The sequence below is a fragment of the Acinonyx jubatus genome, chromosome A2 (genome assembly GCF_027475565.1).
Source record: "Acinonyx jubatus isolate Ajub_Pintada_27869175 chromosome A2, VMU_Ajub_asm_v1.0, whole genome shotgun sequence".
Taxonomy (NCBI): Eukaryota; Metazoa; Chordata; class Mammalia; order Carnivora; family Felidae; genus Acinonyx; species Acinonyx jubatus.
Window position 1 is genome coordinate 69522077 of NC_069383.1, and position 19001 is coordinate 69541077.

General features: G+C 40.9%; 1 protein-coding gene across 1 annotated transcript in view; it reads left to right on the top strand.

Moving 5' to 3' along the window:
- The first annotated feature begins 6783 nt into the window (after nt 1-6783).
- Nucleotides 6784-19001, top strand: part of PON2 (paraoxonase 2) — a 28261-nt gene continuing 16043 nt past the window's right edge. Inside the window, exons 1-2 of the mRNA XM_027071925.2 lie at nt 6784-6943; nt 16346-16416. Of these exons, the coding sequence (XP_026927726.1) occupies nt 6870-6943; nt 16346-16416 (145 nt within the window). The 5' untranslated portion in view covers nt 6784-6869. The remainder of the gene's footprint in view (nt 6944-16345; nt 16417-19001) is intronic.

Sequence of the window (19001 nt, forward strand, 5' to 3'; positions counted from 1 at the left end):
GTCCAATTCTGACCAATTTCCTTTACTAGGAATTTTCCATTATTCCAACGGCCTGCCTGGACATACTCCTGTGATTTCTTGTGACTTATGGACCTGTAGGCAGTGTCTCACATTGCTAGAACTGGCTTCATTTTCCATTCTTAGACTCTCAAATAACTTTGATTTCTTCTCACAAAGAAGAGTGACAAGACTTTCTTTTAAAACATTATATATACATATACATATATGTATATATATGTATATGTATATGTATATATAATAAAGAATATAAAAGAGTTTATTAGAAATGAAACATAAGTTTATCAAGAATTCAGAGGGCGTAAGTTAGTATCCCTTCCCTCCATCTCTGCAATTGATCATACTTCATGTAAACATCCATTATGTTTTTAAGTCATAAAATGTGAAGTCAACATATATGAGACCCACTATGTATGCTTGAAAAAAGTAACTGGCCTGCCCCTAACTCCCATGCCAATAGGGAGCTCGTCTTCCCCCTAAGGCACCCAGGCAAATTCAAACTCCACAGCTTCTGTGAAATACAAAACAATGAAAAAAAAAAAAAAGGAACAGGCTTAGAAAGAAATAATGACAATAATAAAAAAAACATTGCTTGTAGGAATAATAAATGAAAGGCAGAAAATGAAATAAGTCTCCAAAGTAATTCCATGTCTCTCTTCCTAAAATAATACATATCAAATAAAACCTAAATTCCTTCTGCTTGTCTGTGCCATACGCACAGAGTTCATCAGCAGAGTAATTGGGGTTCTAGGAAATGGGGGCATTAACCGAATAAGGATTTTCCTGGTCTTGATAACATTGCCTCTACAGAGATAGCTCTTGGCCTCTCCAACTGCCTATCACTGTCCCTTCCCTGACTACGATAGTGGTTGCCTTCAGCTTCCACTTGTTAAAATGTTGTCTTGTCCTCCCAAGCTGCAGTCAGGTTCATGATGTCCCTGACGATGTCAAGGACTAGCTCCAGAATCTGATAGTCGGCTGGCTAATCTTGACTGCTCCTCAGACGTTTCCTTGAATGGGCTTTGAGTGTCCTGTCTACAGCTGAAGGCTGCTGTGATGCTCTCCTTTTGTGTCCTGTGGCAGGCTCAGTTCCATCCATGGCACTGCTTTTGTCAGCCTGGGTGAGTCAAAGCTGTTCACCAGGACGAAGAGTAAATGGCAGGAAAGGGTACTCAAAAGAAGAAATAATGCATTTTTCAGAAAACGCGCCTACTTGCAGACATTAGCTGAATAGTTTTTCACTAGTTCTTACTAGATAAGGGCACACCGTCACGCTCAGAACTTAGGAAAAATGTATATAGTTATAGTCTACTACTCTAAATTGATATAATGCTATTTCAGTGAAAAGCCACCTTATACAGAATCGGCACTGTGAAAAGTGAAATTAAATGGAGTATGTATGAGTAAGAGGCAATAGCTTTCAAAAAGTAAGACATCAAAATAGGGTTCAAAATTTTTCAAAAGTGAAGTGAGAGAATGAGCTGAAAAGATAAGAGGCAGTAGCAGTAAAATGAGATCTTAAAATTGAGGTTTTGTAAGTATTGTAATTGCTGGTAGTGGCAAAATCTTATAACCACAGGAGTAGGTGGCAGATTAGGGTAACGACAAGGTCATTGGAGGAAAAGAAGTCATGGAACTAAAAGGTTGGGTCTGGAAAAGCTACAGATGCAAATGTTAAGATCACTAAGAACTGAATACAGATAGTATAAAAGGAATTGATTGTGAGCCAGGAGCTAGAACCTTCTAGGACAGGGAGAAAGTGTCCCAGCTGGGGGTCAGAAGATAACACAGAGGGGCGCCTGCATGCCTCAGTGGGTTAAGAGTCTGACTCTTGATTTCGGCTGAGAACACGATGTCATGGTTTGTGAGCTCGAGTCCTGCCCTGGGCTGTATGCTGACAATGCAGAGCCTGCTTGGGATTCTCTCTCTCCCTCTCTCTGCCCCTCCTCCACTTTCTCAAAAATAAATAAACATTAAAAAAAAAAAAGAAGATAACACAGAAAGTTGTAGAGGATATTTAGTGAAGACAGTGAGGATATAGGACATTCTGTTGTGACTATGAGTTCCAAAGCACACAAAAAAGGGTTTTGGAAGTTAAAGGGGAATAGGGAGATGGGAGAAAGTACTCAGTCACCTGGGAAGAGAGTCTGGAGAATAAAGGTTGACTAGGGAGCTGGGTTTCAGATGGTGACCACATAACATAGGGATAAAAGGCCTAATGAGATTACATAGATATTGAAGGTAAGGCATGAGTGTTGAAAAAGAGAGAGGTCTTGACAGAAGCATGTTTCAAGGCTTTCTTGTTACTCCTACCAGTGGGGGTATAGAAGCCAAGAGAGGAGCCATCTTACCCAAGCACAAATAACTTTGGAGATTTCTTTCCAAACCACTTCTACCTCCATCTTTCACATGGTTCCCAATCCCTATAAGTGAATAGTAAATAGGTTTCATTTTCCATGGCTAGGGAGTGACTGCCTAGAACACCATGGCAGGAACAACTTCAAGACCATGCCCATATTCAGGAGAAAAGGCAAACAGCCACGTCTATGCCAGTCTTTGCTTTCCCTAGTTTAAGGTAATTCCCTGAAGTTCAATTCAGTTCCTAATTCTCTGTAACACTCCTCACATTGCGACCTGCCTCCTAGCCACTTATACAACCAAAACGTTTTAAAGACTTTGACCTATATCACTTCACTTCAGGCTACAACCTCTCCCCTTCTTGACAGACTTTGATTCAGTCTGCTGTACTGTCTGCTAATGATCCCAAAGTCTCCTTGTCCAGATAAGACCTCATCCCTGAGCACCAATTGTCTGCAATTGTCACCAGGGCTTTGAGTACATCAGATGTGCTCTTCAAACCTTCCTGTCCCAGTTGGCACAGCCCCATTTTCCCTTGTTCAACTGGGGAACATGTCATCCTCAACCCTCCCTTTTCTTCCATCTCATCATTCACCACTTTCTATGCATTCAACCTCTGACATTCCTTAAATCTGCTCCCTCTCCTCCCTCCCCACTGCCTCTGCCTTGTTCACATCTGTCTCTTCTCTCAAGCAGACTTGGGAAGTACACTTCAGCTCCCCTTCCCACAGCCATCAGAGTGACCTTTGCAAAACACAGCTGTTTCTCCCTTCCTTAAAAGGCTTTAGTGGCTTTATGTCACTTACAAGGTAAGATCGAAGTTCTTAGCGCTTGACACACAACATCGCATATGTCCAGGTACCTCTCTCTCTTGCTAGCCTATGACCACCACCAGGACAGGAATGTGGACCTCCTTTATTTTGAATTCCCAGTAATTGCTTAGAGATGCAGAACACACTCAATAAAGGTTAAGCGATGTAAGCAGGCAAAGGAAAGTATAAAAAGCAACCTTGTTTTGGGGCGCCTGGGTGGCTCAGTCGGTTAAGCAGCCGAACTAGGCTCAGGTCACAATCTCGCGGTTCGTGAGTTCAAGCCCCACGTCAGGCTCTGTGCTGACAAGAGCCTGGAGGCTGCTTCAGATTCTGTGTCTCTCTCTCTCTCTGACCCTCCCCCACTTGCACTCCGACTCTCTCTCTCTCAAAAATAAATAAACACGAAAAAAATTTTTTTAAAGCAACCTTGTTTTAAAGACCCTCTCGTGTCCATTGGCATGAGATGATTTTCCACAGCTCTCACTACCAGCTCATTCGTTTCTCTTCTTGCCATGAATAGCAGAAGTATAGAAATCTTCATATTGGACAATTAATAAGAGATATATGAAGGGTGGAAATGGGGTCTTGATACAAATTTTCTAACACTGGATTCTGGGTTCGCCATTCTCCAGGTGTGTAACCTTGGGCAAGGCACTTAACTTCTATGACCTCTTAACCGCTCTAATAATAGTACCTGATTCAAATGGTTGTTCAAATGGGAATGTTTGTTTAGTGTTTAGAAAGTGTTTGGCATAGGAACTGTTCAGTAAACAATAGCTCTGGTTGTCACTCTGAAAGAGGTTGCACGCAAGGTTCATTCATTGATAACTGGAGGCATTATCCTTGTTAGATGATAAGAAACATGCATATATTTCCTAGACTGGGGGAAACATGTCTTTCCTTTTTCTGCAGAGTTCAGGCCATACATAGTCAGCCTGTGAAGGAGACTGGGAGTTTTTGCCTCTGGTCTCCCCAGCTTTTCTTTCCCAGTGTTTTCTACACCTTTGTCCTCTTCCTCCAGGGTCCTGCTGCTCCTGGAAGAGAGGCAGGAAATTGTACAGCCCTCTGTAGAAATAGGCTCGTGTCTAGTGGGAACAGGTAGGCTATCTTATTGACTTTCAACATTATCTTAGAATTTTTTTATTCATATGTCCTAGCTATACCTTAACCCAATTGAATAAATCCATTCATTTCAAACTTGAGCTCCATTATTGGAGCAAATACCTTGTATTTTGTATTTGGGTGTTTTTGATCCCTAAGGAAAACAAGTTCATATTGTTCAAGCTAATCATTGAAAAATTATAATTTGTTAACTATAAATATTAAAATAGGTATATAAATGACTTTTGTCATTGCATTTCTTTATATTTTAATATATTGGATTCTCAATAAAAATGACTTGGGAGGCAAAGGTCTCCTTTACTTTTCTCTGAGAAGCCATAGAATGAAGCCATCTACAGCGCAATTCTTTCTTTTACTGATAATAATTGTAATAATTATCTTTTATAACATCTCTTCAATGAATTTTTGTGTTAAAAGATCTACCCCCTTTTTAAAAGAGAGGTAAGGACGGGGAGAAAAAGAAAAGGAATATGGAGGGACCACCTCGCCATCGCATAGTGTATGAAATGACAATAATCATGAGCCACCTATTCCGCAGATTACCGGGGACATTACACATGATAACATAGGCAAAGAACTTTAAAGGGTTAAAAGCACAATCATGAAAGGCAGTCCACTTACAGTGTGCTCCAAAGACCATTTCAATCTGTGAGCTCTTTGTTTTTGGTCCATGGTGAGATAAATATGAAAATTTGAAAGCAAGCATTAGAAACTGTTATAGAAATTTGACAAACTCATTTTCTGTCTGTTGAATCAAATAATAAAAGATTTGGGCTTGTATTTTGTGTCTGAGTTTTTACTTCATTTCTAGTAATTATTTTCATTGTACTTCACAAAGGCGAAGAAAAACCTGTCCTTCACCACACATAGTTTGAGAAGCATTGATAAAAGGTATTATTATTTCTGAAATTTTGCTTAAGAACCATTAAATTTCTAATTATAAACTAGTTACATGTCATTATTTGAGAAACACTGCTTCAGACCAAGTGTAAGGAGTTGCCAACATTCAGACAAGTTCCAGAACAAGTTTGTTTTGTATTGGGCAACTTGGTTATTTAAGAGTCAGAAACCACTTTTCTCATGAAATAACGTAAACCCAGGGTTATGTTCTTGGTGTAGCCTAGAGATCTGTTATCTCAAAAGATTGCTAAACTATACCATAACATTTAATAACAGATATATACTACAACATTTAGTAACCGGTCTTCTCCATCCTTCTACAATGGAGAAGATAGACTTCTGATTTCCAGATCAGAAAATCCCTCTCTTCCCCATCTGTCTGTGAGAAATAGCGATTCCCAGCCTTAGCTTAGAGGTGGATATGGGGTAAGAATGGGGGCTACTTCTGCAGAAACTCTTTCGACAGCGACACTCAGCACAACACTCAGCAGGAAGAAGAGTATGGAGATACAGCACTTTTACACAGAGTGATGAGGGAATTAGACTGAGTTTCAGGGAACTCACTCGTCGTGTTAATAACATTAATCGAAAGTTTCTCCAAGATTTTCTGAGATTGAGATTATGCAGGTTCTGCCGAACTTGAAAGCTCTGGTTCTTTACAGCAAATATCTCCATCCTAAATCCTGGGGTACTGTTCCTTTTGTGGCCCAGCACCTGTTGGGTCTCAGCCTCCTCCTGAATTGAGATTTGTCTGTGCCAGAGGGACCCATGACACATGTCTGTTCTTTCAAAAGACAACTGTTTTTCTCCCTACCATTCAATATAACCTAATATCCTGTAGGACTGAATCAGGGAAACACACATACAGAAGGAGAGGAGTTTTGGTTTTGGTGGGGGGAGGGGCAGATGAGAAATTAGCATCTGCTTTTATTTACAGGTTGTTTAAGAAAGTGATGTTTGTTGAAGATTGGAAATTGTGATGGTTTCTGCCTACATGCTGTAGGATGGCAAATAAACCCTGGGAACCATTGGAAGCTTAGTTCAGGCATACTTGGTCCGTCTCAATCTGAACCAATAAGCTTCTCTTTTACATTTGTTTTTCTTTCTTTCTTCATGTTATGGCTCTTAAAGTAAAAGAAAGCAAAAAACAGTTTTCCCATACACTGAGCTGAGATCAAAAAGTGTTCAAGTCTGCAGGCCTCGAGCCCAGATGAAGGATTACCAGGGACAGAATGTCTCTTTCCTTCTGTCTACACCCTGGTATAATGAATAGTGATTCCAGCATGAGGTTATTCACAAGACAGGACTCTGTATCTTTTCCTGTAATGAAAAAGAATCTTTAAAACTGTATCTAGAAGTTTCCTACTGGGATAAGGAGTAAGGAATGTCTTTGAAGACTAGGAAAATGAGAAAGGAACGCGGGCTGCCTGAGGTCCTTGGGGTTGTTTGTTTGGGATAGGAGGCGAAGGAATTCCAAATTTCACGCCCTCAACCTAAACTGGGGCATCCTGGGAAAGCTTCTGGGGAAGCGGGTGGTGACAAAGGCCAAGGGCCGGGCCGAGGGCGGAGCCGGGGCGGAGCGCGGCCGGAGCGGGGAGGCGGGCACCGCCCACTGTGCTCCCCGGCCAGCGAGAGCTTGGCGGCGCCGGCTCGCGAGCCATGGGGAGGTTGGTGGCTCTGAGCTTGCTGGGGATAGCGCTGGCGCTCCTGGGCGAGAGGCTCCTGGCGCTCAGGTAGGTGGGCCCTCGCGCACCGAAGCGCCGGCGCGCGGCCCGGCTGTGGGACGCCTCCCCGAGCTTCCCCTGCGCTCGGGTCCCCAGGCCCGGGTGGCGGCCGGCTGCGGGAGAGGGCGCAGGCCATGCAGGGATTCTCCAGCTGCCGGGCAGAGAACTCCGGGTTGTTCTCAGATACCCAGCTTGTGAAACACCTCCACCCCCACCCCAGCTTCTAGCAAAACCCAACGCAGTTTGGGCTGAAACTTGAGACTTTCTGGGAAGTTGAGGAGCCCCAGCGAGTGCTTTGCAAGCACTCCCAGGCAAATCCAGCTCTTTAAACTTGGAAGCAAAACTATTACTCATGCACTGAAACTTTCATTATAAAGATTTATTTCAAGTCATTGGTGCTGCTTCTCTTTGTTGCCCAAACCAGCCTCCTTCTTTAATAAAGTTGTGCACCATCCCTCCCCTGCGTAAGTTTGAGAAACTTTTCATCTTTCTAATCTTGGCGCTGTGCATCAAAGATATTTGAGATATTCAGCGACTGGTCTTACATCACTTCCTTATTTATCTCCACTGAGGAACCCTGAAGCCAGAATGTCAAACAGCACAAGCCTAGTGCATGTCCCAATTTAATTATAATGAAAATCACGGATGGGTAGACATCCTAGTTTCTAAGTTACCAACTCAAATTTTATAAGCCTCGTGCAGATGGATTCCAGAAATACTGAGCACCAATTCTGTATGGTGTGCTGTGTTGGGCTCCTGTAATGGAGTCAGGCACTGTCCTCACCTTTAAGAAGTTCACCCTATTACAGGGGAGAAGAGAAGTAAAACAAATGTATCAATTTGGGTGTCCAGGACAGGTACAAACCAACCCCTGCAGGCTTAAGGAGGAAAGATGGAGCCCTTGAAGGTGGAGTTCAGGAGAAAGAGACTATTTGAAATTGGTCTTGAAGGATGGGTGAAACATACGTGGGGATGAAGGAGGCCATCCCAGATGAAAAACGAAGCATGCACAAAGGGGAACGGGTGGGGAAGTTTGGAGATTAGCAGTAGACCAACTTGAGGGGAGTTAAGGGGTCCAGGGTAGGAAAGGTTTTGAGATGGTTAACTAGGAGTTCAAAAATTGGGGCCTGCTTTGATAGGCAAAGGAGAACTATTGATGTTGGCGCGTGTGTGCGTTTCAACAGGAATCTGTTTAAACCATATAAAGCATAATCAGTTGCTGTGTTATAAAGCATAGTTAGTTGTGCTACATAGAGACAAAGCTGGAAGGATGGATTGGAGGAGAGCAGTTCTCAATCCTGGCTGTATGTTAGAATCTCCTGGCAGGCTGATCTGGGCTGCACCCCCAAAAATTCTGATTCAGTTGGTCTGAGTAGGGCCGAGGCATGAGTGTTCTTTATTTTATTTTATTTTATTTTATTATTTTTAATATTTATTTATTTTTGAGAGAGAGCACACACGAGCATGTGAGTGAGGGAGGGGCAGAGAGAAGGAAATAGATCTGAAGTGGGCTCCAACTCACAAACTGCGAGATCACGACCTGAACTGAAGGCAGATGCTTCACTGACTGAGACACCCAGGCGCCCTGAGCGTTTATTTTAAGATTCTCCTTATAATTCTAATATGCAGTTAAAATTGAGAAGTAGTAGAATAGAGAGTAAGCAGATATGGAGAAACTAGTTAAGGTATTGCAGTGGTTTGGAGAGAATAACAGAACAGGGGCCCAAGCCTGAGCCCCAGTGATAAGGGGGAGGAAGTCAAAGGTGATACCAGGGTTTCTGTGTCTACTGACCTATAGCTGGAGCTTTATCTGCTGATAAAGGGGTGCAAGCTGGGGGAAGTGTGTGACGGAAGAATTCTTACTGGTAGGAAATGGACGTGTTGGCCTTAATTTTCATGTTACATAAATGCCCAACTTGCTCTGCAGGACACTCTTGAATTGAATGGTTTTGTACATTCTGTCCAGCTCTCAGTTTCAAAGACAGTACCACTAAAATTCACAAGCTCATTAAATTGTCCTGAACTTCAAGCCATCAGTGTTCCACAAGCTGAAGTTTTCCCAAATCATGGGTTTTTCTTCTTACCAATCTTAAAGTTTTAAATTTAAGTCCCTTTAAATGAGTTATAGTTGCAAACCTAAGAAAAAGTAAATGAAGCTTATTTACATAGAATGCACCTTACAGGTCATTTACAATTTAATGCTTCTTTTCTTTAGAGAGATTTGACTGTAATAAATTTTACCAAGCAGTGACTTTCTAGGGTGGTAACTTCATCGGATAGTTGAAGCCCTCAATCGGCTGATGTGAGAATGTTAGGATATGTGATAGGTGGCTAGATTTAGAAAATAACGCAGGATGCCCAGTTAAATTTGAGTTTTAGATAACCGACGAACCATTTTGTAGGATAAGCGGATCCTATGCAATATTGGGGCATGATTATACTAAAATATCATTCTTTATTTGAAATTCAAATTTGGGCATCTTGTCTTTTATTTGGCAACCCTGTGATTGTGCCTGCTCTTGACAGATACAGGTGGGGTGCTCAAATGCATAGCATCTCTCATTTCAGACCCTTAGCGTCTATTTTGAAAAGCAGCATGTTCCTACCTCCCCATAAGGAAAGGCCCTTCAAAAAACAGGCTTTTCTTTTTGTTTTTGTTTTTTTGCTCTCATCTGGTACCAGCTATTTCATTGTTGTATTTTTAGAGATGGCGCTTTGGCACTCAAGTTATTTCTCTCCCCCCAGGGCGCCCACTTAAATTTCAACCTGAATTTCAGATAAACAGTAAATAATTTTTTTTTTTTTTTAGGATAAGTATGTCCCAGATGGATAAATGGAATCAAAGCTGTCTCTTTCCTTCTGAACTGTAACTGGCCAAAGTTCCCAGGGGAGGATGGCATATTACACCCAACTTTTCTACTCCTCCCTAGTTGAGCAATAAAGGGGAAAATAGAAAGACACAAATTTCCCTGGGCCAGTTGCTACCTGCTGCAAAGTACACATACTTGAATGAATCATGAGACTTGAGTACATCAGAGACCTATGCGTGAGCAGGAATCCCCAAACAAGCATCTGAATATTCCGCTTGTTGCATGATAGATTTTATGACAGCCGCACCAAAAAGCTATCCAGTCTGCTTTTGAACTCTTCTGAAAGTTCAGGTTTTATTTTTAAACTACCATCCTCCTTATCATTTATTGTGTGACTGTTGTGTGCTGATCACTGTGTCAAAAGTTCTTTATAGTAAACCAAAATGTACATTTACTGACATTTGGAAAGAACTTCCTTTTACATTTATGCCTCCATTCAGTCTTCATATATGTCTTGTTTCCTATATTATACGTGTTAAAACTGAGGCTGAAGGAAGTCAACTAGTAGCTCAACAGGTAATAAGTGCTGAACGTAAACTCCAAACTAGGTCTTCTCATTTGCCCCCTGCTTCCCCACAGCCTCCTAGCTTTTCTGCCTTTGGAGTAAATAAATGACTTACTCCCAGCTTAACATGACTAATCACAAATTCTTCATTACTAAGTACCAGCATTAAGGGGACTCAAGGGGTGAAAATTCCAAGAGGTTTTACAAGTCTGTATACAAAAGATAAAGCCCCTGTTTGTCTATATTTAAGCCTGTACTTAGAAGATAAAGCCCCATCAGTGGTTTGTAAATTCAAAGGCCATGAGATATGGAACAAAGTAATGCCAAATAGTAACACTGTTTTCCTAGTTTGCTGAAGATGAGGCAATATAATAATTAACTGCCCCTATCTCATCTTGTTCTGGATGGCTAATGCTGTTTTCCTAAGGGAAAGAAATAGAAATTGATTTCATGGTAATGACTGTTGGTTAAGGGTTCATACTCTGTGGCCTAGATGGCCTGAATTCATTCCTTAGCTCCACTATTTACCTGGGACCTTGGCTTTTTATTTCACCTTTCTGTGCCTCAATGTCCCAATCTGTAGGATACTCCATAGTGGGGCTATGAAAACATGAAGTTCATTCTTGTACTTGTAAAGTGCTAAAACAATGCCAAATACGTAGTAAGTGCTCATTGAAAGTTACCTGTAATGACAATGTTCAGGCAGGGTTCTTAGACTTTTGGGCCATAGATCTGTTTGGCAGTCTGGTAAAGTCTTGACTCCTTCTCAACATTATGCTTTTATTTTATTTTTTAATTTTTGTGTGTGGTGCCCCTCTTTTTTTTTAGTTTTTATTTTAATTCAATTTGGTAAACCTGCAGTGTTATTTTAGTTTCAAGTGTACAATATAGTGATTCAACACTTCCATATATCACCCTGTGCTTTGCACAAGTGCCCTCCTTCATCCCTATCACTTATTTCACCGATCCCTCCACACCCACCTCCCCCTGGTAACCATCAGTTTGTTCTCCATAGTTAAGAGTCTGTTTCTTGGCTTGTCTCTCTCTGTTTTCCCCTTTGCTCATTTTTTTTCCCTTAAATTCCATACATGAGTGAAATCATATGGTATTTGTCTTTCTCTGACTTATTTTGCTTAGCATTATTGTCTGTAGCTCCATCCAGGTCATCACAAATGGCAAGATTTCATTCTTTTGTATGGCTGAATACTGTTCCATTGTGTATGTGTGAGTGTGTGTGTGTGTGTGTGTGTGTGTGTATCGCATCTATCACGTCTTTATCCATTCATCAACCGATAAGACACCTTGGTGTCCATCATGTTTTTAAATGCATAAAATACAATACATAGGGCTGTAAAACAAAATTAAATACTATTTAAATATTTAAATACTAAATACTTAATTTAAATACTTAAATGCTGTTACCAGCCTATTTTTAAAAATCTAGTGATACAACAACGTGGGCTTCTTAATTAAAGCCTTAAATAGATATAAAGGTAGTTGAATATGTAGCAATAGATATTTTGAAGTTGCAGTGAGTATAAATGGTATTTTGAGATATCTACAGCAACTGAAATGTGATGTAACAATGTCTGTGATTTCTGTTATTGACAGGGAGACATAGGTACTGCTGGTAGAAACTTCTGTGGCTTCTTGCCTGCAGTCATCGTTGAAGGAGACTTACTTTCAGTTAGGTTTAAATAAAGATATATATTTTTTTCCCATTTATGTTCATGGATCCCTGAATTTTACCCACGACTCCATAAAGGCCCCTGGACCCCTGCTGAAGAACCTTGATGTACCTGTTTCTGTTAGGGATCATTTGGGAAATGACTGCTGGCTCAGTTGAAGGAAGACCGTGTATATTCTTTGCTGCACTACACCTATCGTATAGTTGTAACTAAAAGAAAAATAACAAAATTTTAATGAAAAAGAAGTGAGAAAGTGAGAAAAGCAGAAGGAGCCTAGCGCAGTAGCGGTTGCCTAGAATATTATGTCTGAGGCTGGCTGTGGGTTAAAGGGAAAGAGTGCTATGATTGATTGACAATGTCTGCATGACAGCAGACAGCCATCCCTGACCTAATTCAGTCACAAGGATGCTGTGGACATAAAGTGTTAGGGAGCAAATAGGCTGTAGCAAAAATGTCACTTATTTGTGTTTGTACCATTTATTTGTTTACTTATTTATTTATTATTTTAAAAAATATATTACTTAAAAATTTTTTAATGTTTATTTTTGAGAGAGAGACAGAGTGCGAGCAGGGGAGGCGCAGAGAAAGAGGGAGACACAGAATCCAAAGCAGGGTCCAGGCTCTGAGCTGTCAGCACAGAGCCCAACATGGAGCTCGAACTCATGGACCACGAGATCATGACTTGAGCCAAAGTCAGATGCTTAACCGACTGAGCTACCCAGGTTTCCCTATTTATTTATTTTTAATTTGGCATAAATATATTTGAGCTGACTGATCTCCTAGTCCAAAGAGGTTTGTGTAGTTTTCTCATATATACTCCCCAGACTTCTTAAATTGGTTAACAGGAGTGTTTTCAGTTGCAAATAACATGCATCAAATTAATTATATATAAATAAAGGCTTATTTTTCTCACATGATGAAAACTTTGTAGGTAAGTCATTCTATAGCTTTTCCATCAAGCCTGTGGTCATATAAAAAATTAGATTCTTCTAGTTTTGTCCTTCAATCCTTCACTGTTGGCTTTATGTCCTCATACTTGTCGTGTTAAGGATACTGAATGGTTGGTATGGTCTCAAGCACTGTACGTGTGGTCATATCATGAAGAAGGGAGAAGGGGTGATGCCAATTAGCTCTTATCTTGTGTCTGCATTTTCTTTTTTTTTTTATAATATTTTTTTAACCTTTATTTATTTTTGAGACAGAGAGAGAGCATGAACGGGGGAGGGTCAGAGAGAGAGGGAGACACAGAATCTGAAACAGGCTCCAGGCTCTGAGCGGTCAGCACAGAGCCCCACGCGGGGCTGGAACTCATGGACCGCGAGATCATGACCTGAGCCGAAGTCGGCCGCTTAACCGACTGAGCCACCCAGGCGCCCCGTGTCTGCATTTTCTATCAGGAACAAAAATATCTTTCTCCAAAGCCTGGGTCATATGATTGCGTCTAAATACAAAGGGGGCTGGGGAAGCAAATATTTGGCTTGTCTGTCTCTGCAGTGGAAAGGAGCAAGGAAGAAAGGGGTTGAGAATGGCTTTAGGTTTGTTAGCTAATAGGTCCTACCAGCCTTAATGCAGAAGTTCACTAATGGGTAGGGAACTGGTAGTTCTACCAGGTAAAAAGCCTAGCAGTATTCTACAGAAAGGATGTGAAAGTCTTGATGGGCCACGAAGGTTGGAAACAAAAGCCTGTCTTTTCTTCTAAAGGAAAGATAAGAAAAAATGATTTGATTAACCAGAAGTTCTGCACAACTCTTGTGTGACTCCAGTTTTGTTTTGTTTTTTTAATTTAAAGTGTATTCATTTTTTTTTTTTTTTTTTTTTTGAGAGAGAGAGATCGGGGGAGGAACAGAGACACATGCACAGAAACTGAAACAGGCTCCAGGCTCTGAGCTGTCAGCGCAGAGCCCGACGCGGGGCTCAAACTCACTAACTGTGAGATCATGACCTGAGCCGAAGTCAGCCGCTTAACCAATTTACCAACTGAGCCACCCAGGTGCCCCCTGCGTAACTCAGTTTTAATAGTACGCAGTCTGCATTTCTAGAGATGATATTGTACAGCTAAACTAGTTGATGAAGTTTACCCTATTAGCAGTGTGTAATCATCAGTCATTTGTGCAGACCTAAGTTGTCTGTAAAGATATAACCCACCTAAATTGTTCAAACACATCTGAATTGTATTTTATCCATATAGTTTATCTTGGCAATAGGTAGATGATAATCCTCTTCCTCTTTGTAGAGTTAAAGGGACATAATAGTAAGTTGTATAAAATTGACACCCAAGCCAATGCATGACACAGAAAATTGATGAAGCCACAGCTGAGACCTACTGACGTATCTCCATCTGTTTCTGGAGTCATGCAGTGTCCACTGAACCTGAGAGGTCATCTAACCTCATCCTTGTTTTACACCTAAAGAAGACCGATGCCCATAGAGATTAACCTGCTGATGGTCAGGCAGTCTTGCTGCTAAGGCAGAAGCACAGATCTCTTCCCTCCTTTCTGAGAAAAATACCAGAGTGGGTTAGAGCACTGCCTTGGAAGGTTCTTCCCAGCAGGTGTCAAACCTCAGCAAAGTTGCTTCACCTCTTGAGTCACTTCCCTCATTCCTAAGTAGGGACAAGTGTACCTACTTCTTAGGATTGTTGTAGCAATTCAATGAAGTCATTCAAGTAAATCACATAGAACAGTGGCCGACTCAGTGAGTTTTAACTGTTTTTATTATTGATTTTCTTTTACCACCCATGGCTATCAGCAGTGGCATTCCCATTATCACTCGTATTACTGCCACTCTACTACATTAGGCTAAGTATACATATTTTCCCTTTAAATCACTCCGGGGGTGGGGGGCCTTGGTGGCTCAGTCGGTTAGGCTTCTGACTCTATTTCGGCTCAGGTCATAATGGCATGGTTCCTAGGATTGAGCCCCTCCTGGGGCTCTGCGCTGACAGATTCTCTCTCTCCCTTGTTCTCTCCCCTATTCTTGCTCTCACTGTCTCTCTGTCTCTCAAAATAGATAAACTTCAAAAAACATAAAATTAAATAAAAAATGAAAAATTTGATCCCTCCGGGGACTTGTAAATGTGAGATTTATTGTATTTTGTCTTGCTTTGCGTTAACATTGTATTTTATGTTTAATTTTCATTACACTTACATATTTTATATGTTTACTTTAGTTACTTTTAATTTTAATTTTCTATTTTATTTATATTTGATTCACTTCAATTTTTATAGCCTTATTGCTATATTGTTTCAAGAAGTTTGGATACTATTTGAGTTACATGATTCAAAATAACAGACTGATGAACATTTTAATCAGAAACACTATATATGATATGAGTTGCCAAAATATATGGTTGCTACCACCTGTTGGTAATTCTGAGTTAGGTAGGCCTTGACTTTCTGCCATGTTGCTGAGATCGGTAGACCTCCCCATATTTGGTGTCTAGAAGTCAGACACTGTCAAGGGTATGAATGGAAGAGGGATAAGCAGCAACTTACCATTGTCGTCTCTTAAATGTGTGATATATGTGACCCACTTTGAAAAATGTCAATCACCCTGCAAGCACTCTTAACATTTGTGACTGTAGAGAACAGAAAGAGAAGGGGAGAGAGTGAGAGAAGAGAAGGCAAAAAGCCTATCTAGCATGTGGCTTGAAAAGAACTCCCCCACCTGTTTGCCCAAACTGCTTTGTGGCCTTCTCTGGTAGAGGGGGGACCGTTCATTACAGTTTGCCATTTTCTCATGATTTCTTCACTTTATTTTTTGCCAAACAGCAACAGCAAGTAGTTTTGCTGAGGTAATTGATGTTCTGAGAAGCTCTCACCTAATGAACACTGTGCGGGGATGGGATCTCCTCGACCCAGTTCTTGACAGCTGCTTGTAGGGTATCTTCTGTGTGCCTGGCTCTGGAAAACCCATCTTCTCTTGGCCTCCTGTCAGGCACCGTGTCACTTTGCAGAGGGTCTGAGCATTTTCCGGCTCCTCTGGGCCCTCAGTAGGAAGACAGGGCTGCTGGCTCCACATCTGGAGCTCTTCCCACAACACCAGAGCTGTGCGGAATGTGACCTGGTGCTGTGTTTATATTTGCACAGGAACTTGCATTACAAGTTTTATTTGTTGAGTTGTTGGCTTTCTTTTATGATTCACATTCACACATACAACTTTGTGATACGCATTTTTATTTTAACTTCATTTCTGGTGCTCTTTAATGTTCCTACCCTTGTTTTTCTGTCTTCTCTTTCATCTGCTTTAGATTTATGCTATGTTTTATGTATTGCTGTAAGCCTCTTTAAACCCTGTCTGCAACAAAGCAAGGAATACATAAACAGATAGATTTCTTTTTTTAAAACAGGAATCGACTTAAAGCCTCCAGAGAAGTAGAATCCGTAGACCTTCCAAACTGCCACCTCATTAAAGGAATCGGTGAGTATGAGAAAATGCTTGTCATACTCCTTACATTGTTTGGCCAAAAACACGAAAAAAACTCATTAGCAGTTTTGGCACACCACTAGCGTTCACCAGAGGAAAAATCACATTAAGTCAATGAAGACCTCTTTGGTCAGTCTTTTTTTTTTTTTTTTAATCTCATGCACCTGTATTTCTTTTGTCCCCCACTCTCCCTGCAATTTGTTAATTATTTGTGTAATCCTATGTTTGTTGCTTGATTTCTTGCTTGTTTAGTGACTTTTCTGAACACGTTTTATAAAGTTTATATTCTTCGCTGTGTGTGGCCCCTGGAATCTGTGCTCTGTCAGCCTAGAGGTCAGCTAGTGAAAGTGTCAGAAAAAAGAGAAGTTACAAAATGGAAAATGAAAATCTCTCAACAAAATCTCCATCCCACACAGAAATAACTCCAGAGATAAAGTTTTCCTTATCTTTCCTGATACTTCCAACTCAAATGCAAACAAATACATGCATATTTCACAAACGGCATCTTAATATAAGATTATATTCTGCAACCTGCTTTGTTCTCAGTGGAAGGTGAACAGCTTTCCACATCAACTCATGTAGACCTACCTCCTTTTTACTTTTTGCACATACCGTGGTTTATTTAATCATTTCCTTCTTGATGCACAGTTGGATGGTTGCAGTTTTTTGCAACCACAAACAAATCAGTGAACATCATTGTACATGTAGCTCTTGTATGTCTGTAGGATGACTTGTTGACGGTGAGATTGTTGTTCAGGGAGCAGACGTGTTTTAAGTTTTGATAGTCATTGCTAAATTGCCCTGGATTGGCATTGCTAATAAAGTACTTCATATCTATAACCACATTCACTACAGGCAGAGTTCACAGTGCTCTTTGAACAAAAACAAAGTAGTGATCCTTTTCTGGATCAGACACAAGAAGGCTTCATTTTCATGAAACCTATCAGTTTTCAGAGCAGCCTTCTGTACTTCAAAGTTTCTTTCCAGTTGTGTTATTCGCCTTCCCTTTCCGTATCTGTTTTTTATGTGCCCTGTGTCCTATTTTCCATTGTTGCTTTAGTCCACCTTCCTAGTTCTAGCTCCCTTGCCTGGACTCCGTGACTTCTTGCTCCTGGGGCTTCTCCTCTTTGTTGCCCTTACCGTTGCCCACACACTTAGCAGGAAGATACAAACTCAGTATCAAGTACCACACAGGCAAGATCTGTGCTGGATAATGCAGACAGTTCTAGAAATAAGGTTGTCTGGAGTCCCAAGAAACTCAGCAACTGCATCCTGCCTTCTGGCTGCATTCATGAAGAGCCCCTTCAGAATGGCCACTAAGCAAAAGCCAGATGGCATCTGTGAGGGATGTTGTACAAGGTTGGGAGGGTGAGTCAGTGATCTCGAAGGTTACTCCTGCTACTGAGTTAATAATTGTCAAATTATTAAACAGCCCTTGGCCCTGTGGAGCCCACCTTCTGTGAATTCAAGTCCCAGAGTAGACAATAGGGCACAGCCAGACACATTCCAGGATGAACTGCCAAGTGTATTGTTGTTACAACTCACTGGGATGGAGGGCTCCTCAGAGAAAAACAAGCCCAAAGACATTTGTATTCTGAACAGGCGTCTGTCTGTGTTTGTGACCTTTATGTTGTGATGTGTGTGAGCTGCTGTCTGGAATTGGAAAGAATGAGGAAATATGTCACCTATGGCCCTTCTTGTGAAGTGTTTAATGCCTCTGAGGCACTTCAAAAGGCAACAAAGCGAAGACGATGAGTGATTAGAAGCACATTTGGGATACATTTTTAGATCTAATTAGAATTGTGCTTTTTTTCTTTCTATTTTTTTTTTGTTTTTGTTTTTTTGTTTTTGTTTTTGCTTCTGTGGTTAGCACACACTGTATGAACATTTGTTGAATGCTATGTTGGTGATGCATAGTGGTTAATAATAGCATGTAGTTACATGTTTTTAACAACAGTCACTTATTTAGTGGTCTTTGATTATAGGGAATAACAGTGTGCTGGGCATATACATGCCCATATAGGCAAAAGCAACTTCTTATGGTAGGCAACAAGGGTTGAAAGGTTCTCTTTGTCAGTTTCCACTTTGGGAAACAGTAGTAGCCACGCACTTGAAGCCAGCTATCCCTCCAAGAGGTAAGACCACTTTCCCTACACTTCCATCCCCATCAACACCCACACCCACACACACTATGGTGCCGCATTCACCGTGCCTAGAAATGAACTCTTCGCAACTCTTGGGTGCTCTATACGTATCATCTCATGTCTTTCTGTTTTAATAAATAATAATCACCTACCACATGCCATACCAGATGTGTGCCTTCTGCGGGGACACCAAGTAAGCTCAACTATCCTATTTTTTGGTTTTCCTTCCGATTGTATCTTACGGACAGAAACCAGGCGCTTACACACCCATGATTTGGCCTAATATCAACATCTAAATAATAAAAAAATTATAATGACAGGATCTAGTTAAGTCTATTTATAGAGACTTAAAAGCTTAAAACATTTTCTAAATGTCTTTGAAAATGTGGGCATTCAGAGTCCTGGACTAAAAGAAAATTTTGAATGGATTGTCTC